The sequence below is a fragment of the Cyprinus carpio genome, chromosome B11 (assembly GCF_018340385.1).
Source record: "Cyprinus carpio isolate SPL01 chromosome B11, ASM1834038v1, whole genome shotgun sequence".
NCBI classification, from domain to species: Eukaryota; Metazoa; Chordata; class Actinopteri; order Cypriniformes; family Cyprinidae; genus Cyprinus; species Cyprinus carpio.
This window is the reverse complement of record NC_056607.1, coordinates 19,944,787-19,957,247: the sequence shown is the minus strand read 5'-3', so window position 1 is coordinate 19,957,247 and position 12,461 is coordinate 19,944,787. Positions and strand designations below refer to the sequence as shown.

At 36.1% G+C, this 12,461-nt stretch overlaps 1 protein-coding gene across 1 annotated transcript in view; it reads right to left on the bottom strand.

The window, feature by feature from the left end:
* The window catches only part of LOC109089844 (spermatogenesis-associated protein 16-like), a 48,912-nt gene that overhangs the window by 19,514 nt on the left and 16,937 nt on the right, over positions 1–12,461 (bottom strand). Inside the window, 2 exon segments of the mRNA XM_042734445.1 lie at positions 2,665–2,812; positions 4,787–4,871. Coding sequence (XP_042590379.1) covers positions 2,665–2,812; positions 4,787–4,871 — 233 coding nt within the window.

The following is a 12,461-nucleotide window of genomic DNA, read 5'->3' as shown; positions in this document are numbered from 1 at the left end:
ACTGTGGAGCAATGCATTAAAAGCCACAGAACATGTTAGCAACAACATAACAATGTTTGGCAACCACCTACAACACTCTAACATCTCAGTGGTGGTGGGTTTGCATGGGAAGCACCATTCACATTTTGTCAGTCTAGTTTTGCATGTCAGGCTTATGCAGTTGATGGTAATATAATAAATGCTATGTTTAATGCTTGTTTACATTTGTACATTGAACCATTTTGATACTGGATTGGGTGGCCACAGATCAACAGCACTGTACTAGATCACATATACAGAGATTTAATCAATGTTAATTTGATTTAGTTGATGCGATGCTAAAAGTGACATTATCTTCTATTTTGATGCAATCCGTAAATTTGTTTCAAAGAGATTGCATCAACAGATGGCTGAAGGCAGTACATAGTCAAAGACAAGGACAGCAACAATTTTTTTTCAGAGCCGGTTATTCAGAGTGCTGAAGTGACATGGATGTTGACAACCCTGTGATGAGTGACTGTTCTCCTCTAGGGTACTAAATTTAAATTCAACGTGTCTTTCAGTGTCACACATTTATGTCATGGCGGATTATTTCTCCACAACGGTGAACATTATGCTAATTGAATTTGTTAAAAAAGAGAAGATACATGGTTAAAAAAAAAAAAAAAAAACAGCATCCCTGAGGATTGAGAATGTAGACATGGAGCACAGCAGGGGATAGATGACTACTCCATGGAATTTGTGCTGTATAAAACAGATTGCATCATCATATACTGAAAAGGTTTGTCTTTACAGTTGTCTTTTGTCTATATTTCACAAAACAACTCAGCATTATAGCCTTAAAATAAAATTGTCATTTACTCTCATGTTGTTTCAATCCTTTATGCCCTTTTCTTTCATACATGGATTTCAAAAAGAGACATTTTTTCCAGAATGTTCACACTGCTTCTTAAAAGTCTTTTAATATAGCATGCAATTTTTTTTTCTTCTTCATTTTTGTAGCTTTACAGTCTCTGCTAACCCTTTACTTTCATTGTTTGCACCATTTATAACATGAACATCAAGGTTAACATGTCATTTTGTGGTCAATGGAAGAAAGAAATCAGTGGCTTGAAAAGAAATGATGGTGAGTAAATGATCTTTTTAACCGAGCTATTCCTTACGATATACAGCTTTCATCTTATCCAGGTTTTTGTGGCCTGTTCTAGAGAGTGTCTGTGCTGCGGTGTGAATGCATCATAAGATTGTGTCCTGGGGACGGACACCCTGCTGTGTCAGGGTGTTCCGAAAATTTCATGGTGAATCCACGTTTTAACTTTCAATAAAGTGGAATGCTCTTAGGCATGTTTTTTCCACTGTGTCTCCGTGAGGCTTCTTTGAATCGTTTGATCCGAGCAGGGGAAAGCATTACATTTGCGTCACTAGTGTGTATCTTTTGAGCATTGCTTTGAAAAAAAAAAAAAAAAAGTCTTCAAATAGCTGTTCTTTTCACAATGAATTAGTCCAGAATAAATGCATAATCTGAGATTATGGTTATTTAATACCCATAACCCAGAGCTTCTCTTTGGTTGCAATGCATAGAAATCTCCTGCATCTTATTTATTGTCTATTGTATTACTATCTGAATCATTCATTCAACAGGTTCATTCAAAAACAATGATTCTTTTGGAAATTAAACAAGTGAGCGTCTTTATGAATTAGCTCATTCATCATTCACTTCAAATATTTTCTCAAATATACTTAATTTAGGAACAAAACAAGCAACTGCGTTTAGGAGTGAATTACTGAAACAGTTAAAAACTGATTCATTCAGACACTAAACAAGTCATAGGCTTTAAGAATTTCATTCAGTTGATTCATTCAAAAATATTGATTCCTTCAGAAACAAAGCATGTGACCGACTTCATGAATAAATCGTTGCATAATTCACTCAAGCAATTAGTTCAAAAACTTAATGTGCGAATCACTGAATCACTCATTCAACCTTTTCATTCAAATACACTGATTCATTCTGAAACAAACTCTATAATTCGTTTGAAAACCAAAATGCTTATTCTGACTGTCACATACACATTTTGACCAATTCCCTTCACACATGTGCTATGCATGCCTTACAATGCAATGACCTCAGCTGCCAGTATCTGCAAAGCTACATTAACTTACAAATGAAATTAACAACTCATCTCACCAAACACACATACAGTCACCAAGAGATACTGTATAATCATGCATTGAGTAGTACTGTGTAAATGGTTGGTTAAATTGCTGCAAAGTGTGTAATTTGAAGTAATTCAGGTCTAAGGTTAGAATTTCGATAACATATTCAAACTGAGTGCTGGATTATATATTTGTGCATAGTGGGGGTGTGTAAAAATGGAGCAGGCTAATTGAAACATGAAGGTGTGCTCTTGACCTGCCTGTGTGAGCAGCCCAGGCCTTAGTGTTTGAACAACAAAGAGAGCTACCTTACATCTCTGCACGACACAAGCTACACTAATTCACGACATGTTGCTAGGGCAACACCTGCCTTAGACAAAGCTATACCTATTAGTTAGACACAATCTAATGCCTGTGAACCTGAAAGCTTCCTGAAAGCTACTTGAGTGCTTCATTGTGGGAGGTCTTTCTTTTTCTCACTGTTAAATAAGCAGATGCTTAATGTGGAGTGTCTTGATTTCCTCATACCAGTAAAGATGTAGTCTGTGAAGGCTGGATGAAGTTTCCGGAAGGCTTCCTCCATTTTGTCTATGATGTTTATTGATGGTTTTCCAGACCAGGGAGTGAACACGACTGAGAAATTCTTCTCCATAGAAAGCGCTGCCTCCAGGAGCCCCTATGTGGAAGGGAAATAGAGGAAGAGATTTGTTTTTAATACACTTATTTCATTTGCAAATAATCATGTTGATAAATACTTAAGAGTAACTGAAATGCACAATGTGATTTTATTATTATATTTCCAGATTATAATTTAGCTTTTATATTTTTCGCTGGCACTTCTGTTAGATTGGCATGTGGTTTTGATCACTTCAAAGTAAAATATAATTATACTTTTAAAACGTAGAAGTGATTAAATCAGGGGTGTGTCAGATTTTATTCAGAGTTATGATTTATTTCTTATTCAAGCCTTTGGTGTGTGACTGTTTGAAGTAATCAGCTACCTCCTGTTAGAATATAATACGACTAAAATAATAAAGTATTAATATTATAAGCAGAACACCAAAATAAAACTTGACAAGACTGTACCTATTGTACAAATATGTGTGGGTGTGTGTGTGTGCGCGCGCACGTGTGTGTATGTGTGTGTACAGTATATACTGTAGGTACATATACAGTCTTGTCAAGTTTTATTTTAATATTATGTATATGCTATTGTTGTATTTCATAATATTTAATTTATTAATACGTTTTAATAAGTTTTAGTGATTTGTCCTTTTGCCAATTGTATTAGTGTTTTTAAATATGTTTGTTTACATTTAAACTAACTGTTATATGTTATGTTATATGTTATCACTTCAGTTAGTTGCCAGCTTTGACAAGGCAACTTTTCTCATTTTTGTTTAGTTTTTAAGTTAAAAATTTTCCAATATTTAAAATAAGATTTTTAATAGTTTTAGTTATTCTGACCAAGACAGGAAGTGACCATCATCAGGTGAAGAACCACCTAGCATTTAGCAACATAGAAGCCAATCAGATTTCTGCTTTTTGTACAAAATGTGTATCAGACAGTCAAAACAGATCTGTAGGCTGTTTGAGGCTAACACAAAAATATAAATATTAACAATCCTGACAAAATAAATGTTTAATGGCAAACTTTGAAAGCATTATTTATAAAAGTAAACCATAAATAACCTGAGTTTTGAACCCATGGTGATCTATTTGAGTTCTGTGAAACGATTTATGCCGTTTGACCATCACTGACGAAAGCTAAGATAAGACACCTTCCACTTAAGGTACACCTTGTTTAGTCTTTCTCTTTTGAATTTACAGGACCTAACATCTGTAGGATGTTGCCCTCTTCAACATAGGGAACACTGATAAAAGTGTTGCCATGTATCATCACACTTTATTCTTCCCCAAAGGACAAAAATATATACAAAAAGACGCTCTTCTCTTCATTTACACTGGTCAAAACAGAATATTTCTTTGGCAGCAGTGATGAATGCATTTCTATTGTATACGAAAACCTTTCAGTGGGAAAAAAAAATAAAACTCAGGGCAGGTTGGAGAAGATGAAAAAGCTCACTCTTGCTGTGGGCCATCAAAATAAACACATGAGTTGAACTGCAATCCATGTGGGATGAAAATGGATAGAAAAATACATAAATGAAGAAGGAGTGGGCTTGATGTACACTGAGAGTTATCCTACACTTCAAGCAAATGCAAATTATGAGACGGTTGCAGATACAATCCACTTTAATGAGGTCAAAACGCATTCATTTTATATGCTGTAAATGAGAAAAAAACACTTTTCCCTTGAGTTCGCATGAGAGAGGCAGCCTGAGCTAAGAGCACTTATATTAGTATGAATATTTCCACCATCTTGGAATTTTTAATAAAGTGAAAACACATCTCAGATTTAACTGAAAGGATAAACCAGGAATAATGAACGTGAAGCCAGTATCAGAGGAGCGTTACACAACACTGAACTACCAAACTAAACAGTGTTCCTTCATGTCAAAGGCGCTGATGTTTTACACATGAATGTTTTGTGATTGATACGCACTGATCTACCGCAGTCGGCACTCTTTTAAGCAATAATCATTCATTGAGCTTTTGATTGGGCGCTGGGCAGCCCATCCGTCCTCACCTGCCAATACAGTTTGATGAGCTTGCTTATGTGCCGGTTGTTGCCTCCTGACAGCCAGTAAATGTAGTCAGCAATCATGGCGCCCCTAATGACAAGGACAGAAACAGGCGGACGGTATCAGACAACTTTCAATCAAGATGTTACATCATCTAGAGGGAGACATGGCACATACTCGATAAGGGAATTCACTCGACAGACACACATGCACACTCCGTGTGATGTCTCTCGATACAGTCAAAGCGCTTGCATCAGGCTGACTCAAGCGGATGCTGGCACAAACTTCTCTCTCTTGCATGTATTCTTTCTCAGCGTGACAGCGTTGTGCTAATAATATTCATGTGTGTGCATCGCATCATCAAACTTGGGAGATGTGAAAGTGTAAAATAGACCTGTGGTGACAAATCTTTATATAACAAGGCGAAATAATTGCATTTATCTCTGATATGATGAGTAGAAGTCATATGCATGTAATTGCCTTCAATTTATGAGCGTCATGTGACAATGAGACTAGAGGAAATATTTATCTTTGCATATAGTTTCAGATAATTTTTGAAAAACAGAAGGAAGAATACAATGCGTACTGTATAACAAGTTAATAAATTATTCATTAAGTTAAACAAAAGGCATTATTTCTATGACAAATGTTCTAAATGAGAGTATTCTACATAGTTTGTCACAATATACAGTCAATATAAAATTGATTAAATAATATTAAAATATAGATTTAAATTCTGTTAATACATACAAATTAAATTAAATAATGAAAATGAAATAAAAATGAAGTCATTGTTGCTGATACCTTGGAATTCTTTTTAGACCCTTATTAAAAAAGATGTGCATTAATATCAAATACAGAAATAATAAATGAAGTAAATGTTGTCTACTGTTATGTTTTTGTTACTTGTGCCAGTAGGTGACGACAAGTGACTGACTTTATGAGTGACCAATTCAGTATGCTTAAATACATAAACTAATTGGCAGTACTATATGTAAATGTTATATGTTTATTTAACTTGTATAAAACCATTGGTCTGAATATCATTCATGGCTGTGATTATTTGAAACAATAGCAGTCTTGTCATGCCATACTGAAGTACTTATTCTGCATGTTCATGTTCTCCTATTTATAATTAAAGTAGTGGTGTCATTGTTTAAGCAACTCAATACACAAAGTCTTTTTGCTTAGGCAAGGACATAGAAGTATCGGAAAAGTCATACAGTGAAGTTCGGGCTATCTTTTAAATGTGTCAGTAGAGAGCATCAGGTGACATGCATATGCATGTGTAAACTTCAAATTGATGAGGCAGTAACGCATTGCATGCAAAACTCTGGAGACACGTTAAAAAACAGCAGAGTAGCGTTAAGGATGAAATATTACCTTCCTCATCACCTTGTGCTATGAAATATAATCTCCAAATTCATGAATGCACTGGAAAGTACATAACTTGGATTGTATTAGCCGCTATTTCCCGGAACACATTTTGATAAACTAAGCTGATTGAATTATCTGGCCTAGTTGAAACAAATGATTTGTTTTTTTCCCCACAAGAATAGAAGGGCACATTTCACTAGGCAAAATTAACATGCACATTTATTATATAATGCAGGAAATTAAAACAAGACACTTGTTTTCCTCCCATGATATAAATCAAATCTGATTTGAGAATGCTGTGAAATTTGAGTTTGTGTATTCTGCTCTTTGGCCTCCTCCAGAGAGCTTATCTCCTACTAGAGTCAATGTGTACAGATGACCTGACGATAACCCTTGTAATTAGTCCAATTTTGATCTTTACACTAATCAGTGTAATTGCAATTAGTCTGGTTCTGATCTTTTAGCTCATTAATAACCCCACGTGAGAATTCTATCAGTTTTCACCAGTGTAGTCTGATCACTGTGCTTACAGTGCTTCATCTTCTTCATCAGTTCTATGGATCTCTTTACATATTTGTGGGTGGTTGGGTGAAGAGACTCCAGATTTGGTTTTGTTCTAGGAAACAGCTGCTGTGTTTGCCATGACTGAGTCATCTAATGACCCAAGTTGTGGCTCATCTCCAGAGACTAGAAGCTATGTTTGTGTCATATTCACATCATGAGTCAAATATTGATTTTTTTTACAGTGTTGGTAATCCTGCAGTATATAGTCTAAAGTTTGGAGTCAGTATGGTATTCTTTTCTTGTAAGAAATTAATACTTTTTATTGAGCATGGATGCATTAAATTGATCAAAAATGACAAAAAAATTATCAGATAATAAAAACAGCTTTACAGTCACAGGAATAAACATTTTAAAATAATAATAAAAAGCATTATTTTTAAATTGCAATAATATTTCACAATATTACTAACTTATTTTAGCCTTGGTGAAAATAAGATACTTCTTTCAAAAACATTTAATAATCTTAGCAATATCAAACTTTGGACCGTTTCTGTTACAGATTTTCTGGATGACCAACAACAATTGCCAAAATATGCACTTGACCTCCCATTTCCATTGAGATGAATGAACTGATTTTTAATTATTTTTTTATTATGGATGAATTAAAGATAGATGCATTAAAGATGGAGTAATTCTAGTATATCGAGAGAAAAAAAAGAAAAGGAAATGGAAGGTCAAGTCGAGCACAATTCATTTAAGGATATAGTATGCAATGAAATCTACCTGTACTCCATTGTCATCACGGATTTCTGCGTACTAAAAATTAAGCATAGTGTGCTATTACGACATAGTCAAAATCTTTGTGATGTCACTTAACTCAAAACCTCTTGATGATTTGCTAATCTAGAGTTTTTCCAGACATTAAACATTTCGTTTCACTTTCTTCCAACAATCGCTGAATAACAATCCAGCATCACCCCCTGTCTCGATAGCACTGAGCCGGGAATCATGGGGAGGCCTCATTTAGCTTGCTTGATTAATGCTTGATGAGGATGTGCAAGTGTCCTGCTGGGGTGAACGGAGCAATTCTCTCGGGTGTAAATGCCAATTAAATGTTTACAAATAATTAACCACAGTACCTACTTGTCCCCTCAGGGGTTGAAATGTTGTTGTGGGTAAACATGGCATTTACAGTTAAGGACGCAGCAGGGCTGGTTAAGTGTTTCTACTCCTGCATCTGTTCAGGTGCCATATTTGCAGCTTTGAAGCAGCAGTCATGCACTGTTGTGCGCCGGCGGAAGAGCTGATTCCTGTGGCGCAACTGCGCTCGGTCTGAGAGGAGTTCCTGGTGTGTAACGCCGCTTTCTCTTTTTGAAAAGGGATGGTTTTCGGATGAGAGCCGAGACATGGTGTGTCACTCATCCCTTGTTTTCTTACCCAAGCATCAAATTAAATGCTAATTGTTTTTGTCTGTGTATGTGTACGCCAAGCAGCACGTTGAGCTTGACTAGAGACCCGACACACAGAAACTGGATGCTAGTGTGTATGTGTGTGTGTATGTGTGTGTGTTTGTCATTATAACCGAGCACAAGCAGCACTTATCTTTCTCTCCCCCGGAACAGGCCTGGATCGCCCTTTAAATGCCATTTAAACCCTGTCATGCGATCAACGCATGACACCATCCTTTTGCTTTGAAAAGAAGCATGCTGGATTTGTGAATTAACCATTTAATCGCCCTCACTAGCGTCTGAGGTAACAGGACTGAGAACTGTTGCCATTCCTTTGATGAGGGACCTTTAAACTCTATAGTTTTAAAAAAAAAGGTTGCATCAGAGCAGAAAGCCTTGTGAGTAGCGCTTCGAAACATAGCACTGTTGTGCTCCAGGATGACCCGCAGTTGAATCTAGGCTTGTGGTCCTTTCCCAATCATGTCTCTCTCTCTCTTTCTCTCTTTCTCTCACTGTTCTTTCCCAATAAAGGCAAAAATGGCAAAAAAAAGACAAAAAAAATTAATTAAAAATTAGTTTCTGCAGCACCAGGGAACAAAAAATGGTAACACCCATGGTGCATTTATTTGTTCTAAATATAGTTTATTCCTGTGAATTTTCAACATCATTACTCCCAGGGTGCGATTTGTGAAAAAACAGAGGGGGGGGGGGGGTGCTTTTGAAAATTTTTATGAAATGTTTTTAAAACGACGGAAATTGTATTTAGTGTGATCTCAGTTTAATAAAAACATTGTAAGCCTACGTTAGGCTTATTCATTGTAATGATTTAATGTCCACGGTTATTCAAACAACAAATTACATAGAGAAAGCGAGCAAATAACACAACGGAGCTTTTTGAAACTCCGAATCAGTTATGCGTCGCAAAATGATTCACTGTTTCGAAGTGCGCCAATTGGATCGCGTATCCCAAATCATTTGATTCAGATTGGGACTTCAAAGCGTGTATCGCGAATCATTTGATTCAGATCGGGACATCAGAGCATGTATCGTGAATCATTTGATTCAGATCGGGACATCAGAGCATGTATCGTGAATCATTTGATTCAGATCTGGACGTCAGAGCATGTATCGCGAATCATTTGATTCAGATCGGGACGTCAGAGCGGGTTTGCCTGATGTTTTTATCCCCACCGGGGATAAAAGTTATTCAGCAGAGGCAGGGATGCATAGACCAGAGGGGGGGAAATCCCCCCCATCCCCCCCCGGCAAATCGCACCCTGATTACTCCAGTCCTCATTCTAAGTCCACATTTTGCTATTTGTGCCTATTTTTGCAGCTTTATAGGCCTTGAATGGTTAAATAAACACACTTGTACATAACAAAAAGCAAACATCTCAAAAATAAAAAAAAACAAACAAATTTAGGTCATAAGTGAAAGCAAACAGCTGAGAAAGAAAAAAACGCGAGAAACAGTATATTTAATCCGAGCAGCTCTTAAAGTGACAGCAGTCTAATATCCCTGCTGTCTGTCATTCATTTTGATCAAATATCAAAAGAAAGAAAATCTCTCACTGCTCTAGTCTAAATCACTTTTGTAACTTCAGTAAGACAAAATATATATATTTAATTTACACAGTGAAGAATATGCAGTGCTTTTTGATTAATTTATACAATGTAGCATTTCTTATTTATATGTTCAATAGGTTTTTGTCTTATTGCTTGTAATTTGTTACAAATGCTTATTTAATTACTGACTGTTTATGTGTCTTCAGTGAGCTAGAGTTTTTTTTTTTTTTTTTATGCAAGTATTAGTTTTTTTTTATACTGACACTGGTGACAAGAATGATAAAATTTCTATGGTATCAAAAATGTTGATATCATTAAAGACCATATTTAAAGCAAAAACAACTATATTGTAATATGTATCATTACCGTGAAATAAAATTAAGATTTTGGTCATATCACCCACACTTACGTCTGCCCATGATTTCTCATTAAAGGGAAAGGAATTTGAAAGGAAGAAATTGGTAAAAAAAAAAAAAAATAGCCACTATGAAGAATAGGAGGAGTATTAAAAATAATAATAATGCTAAACTATATCCAGTATAATATTAGATTGTGTAGTTTTGTGTCACAGGGGTATTTGAGGCTGTGAGGGTATACAAGACAAAGTACTACAGTTTATTAACATAAATATCACAGGTAGATGAAAATTCATAGCAGAAATGACCCAATCAGACTTCAGTTCAGTTCTCAAGCTTTTGTAAAAACACACACACACACACACACACACACACACACACACACACACACACACACACACACACACACACACACACACACACACACACACACCCACACCCATATATATAGCAGTGTACTGTAGTGTATTGCATTCTCAAACTCTGCATGCAGCCCTGCTTTACTTCCCAGCTGTCAGTGTTTGTGCCTGTCACATAAATCACTTTTATGTCCACTAGCAGACATCGATGACAAAGTTACATTCAGCGTGTAGGCCAGGAGTCGAGGTAATTTCAAAGTCCTTGTTATTTCACCGGCTTTGGCCACACGGGGGTGTCAAACAATAAGATGTATGCCAAAGGGATACAAAAAAAATGAAAGCAAAGAAACAGGGGTATAGAAGGATGGAAAGCAAGAGGAAAGATTTCTAAGCAGGGCACTTCATATCAAGATAATAACAAGTCTGCCAGCAGAGGTCCTTGGTGGCTGCCACAGAGAGAAACATGTCATTAGGGCTGCTATGTGAGGCCTACAACTCTGACAGACTATTACATCCTTAAAAGTGAGAAGTGTTGTGGGGCAAAGACCCAGTTGTTGCCCTCGGCAAATGGGCACAGCCTGTCTGACTGGTCTCTGTGTACCGTTGCGCCAGGGGCGATAGTTTGTGAGTGCCTGTGCGTTCTAACAGTTCCTTTATGGGAACATTGAGCTTTTAGAAGGCCATATTCCTGCTGAACAGCAGCGCTAAAATATGCAGGAGTATTTTGCCTGTGAATAGCAGCATGTCCCCTAATTCACACGGTGAGGCAAAAACTGAAGATTGGCATCAGGCAATCTGCATTGTTTTCCTATAGCGTCAGCACTTAGCGCATTCTTGGCTCTGCGGTGTGAGGTTTGGTTCACTGCTCTCTCATTCCTCTCATACCCCCCGTCCAAGCTTGACAAATCAGATTGTTTATGCATTTCACAACCCCCCCTCCTCAAAAAACAACCAAACAAACAAAATTTGCATCAGGACACAATGTTCTAAAACCTAGCCTTGCTCTCTACTGCCTACATACAGTAGGAAGTTAAATGGACTGCGTGATTGCTAATTCTGGTGCAGCACTGTCTTTGGAAGTTGTGAGAAAATGAAGTACAAAAGGTGAAGTAAGTGTTCCAAAGCAATATTGATCTAATCCATTTTTATACTATTGGAACTTATTATTAATAAATGTCTTAATAAGATTTGATTTTGGACCTATTACTTTTGTTAATAAAAGTACATTTTGTATGCATCTTAACTCAAGCTTAGTGTTTTACTGTCAAATCTATATAAACAATAAACAAAAGAAAAATAAACAAGAAATGAACATGTACTATTATTAGAAACTGGTTACTAAATTTTATGATTAAATGATCTATATTTTAATACTCCTGCACACCATCCCCAGCGCTACCAAATCTGCTCCTGGTGCCATCATCTGTAGAACTTAGTGGCACTGGTGCCACTGCTCTCAAATGTTAGTCTGGAGCCCTGTGTGTGTGTGTATATATATATATAATTAACTGAATTAATTGAATGTGCTTGATGCAATGCATTGTGGGATTCTTCTCATCAAACATACATGTGATGCATTCTATATAATATTCTTTATATAATATTCTATCTATGAACTATTTAACCTTAACCTTAACAATAAAATTTCAACTCTTTATGTAAAAAATAATCCATTAAAAACTATAATTATAGTGAACTTTTATAATGTTAAATTATTTGTGTTTTTAAATATTTTCTTTGAGTGAGATGATGGCAAAGTTAATCTAAATATGGGCAAATAAGCAATTAATTATTTAATATCATGTGATATATATCATATCTAATAGCTACCATTACAGTAATTAAAAAATCTGTGCTATTGACTGATTAATGTTATGTTACCAGTACATTTTGCTTTCCTAAGCATTGCTGTATATTGCTGCTTACCTTTTGAAAGGAATCAGCTTTGCTGTCTATGTGCTTCACAAACATACCATAACACTCACCTTTAACAATATACATGTGTGTGTAACATTATTGTGAAAGAGCATTGAAGTGTCTCTCACAGCTGTGCGTATTGAGTAAAGGGCT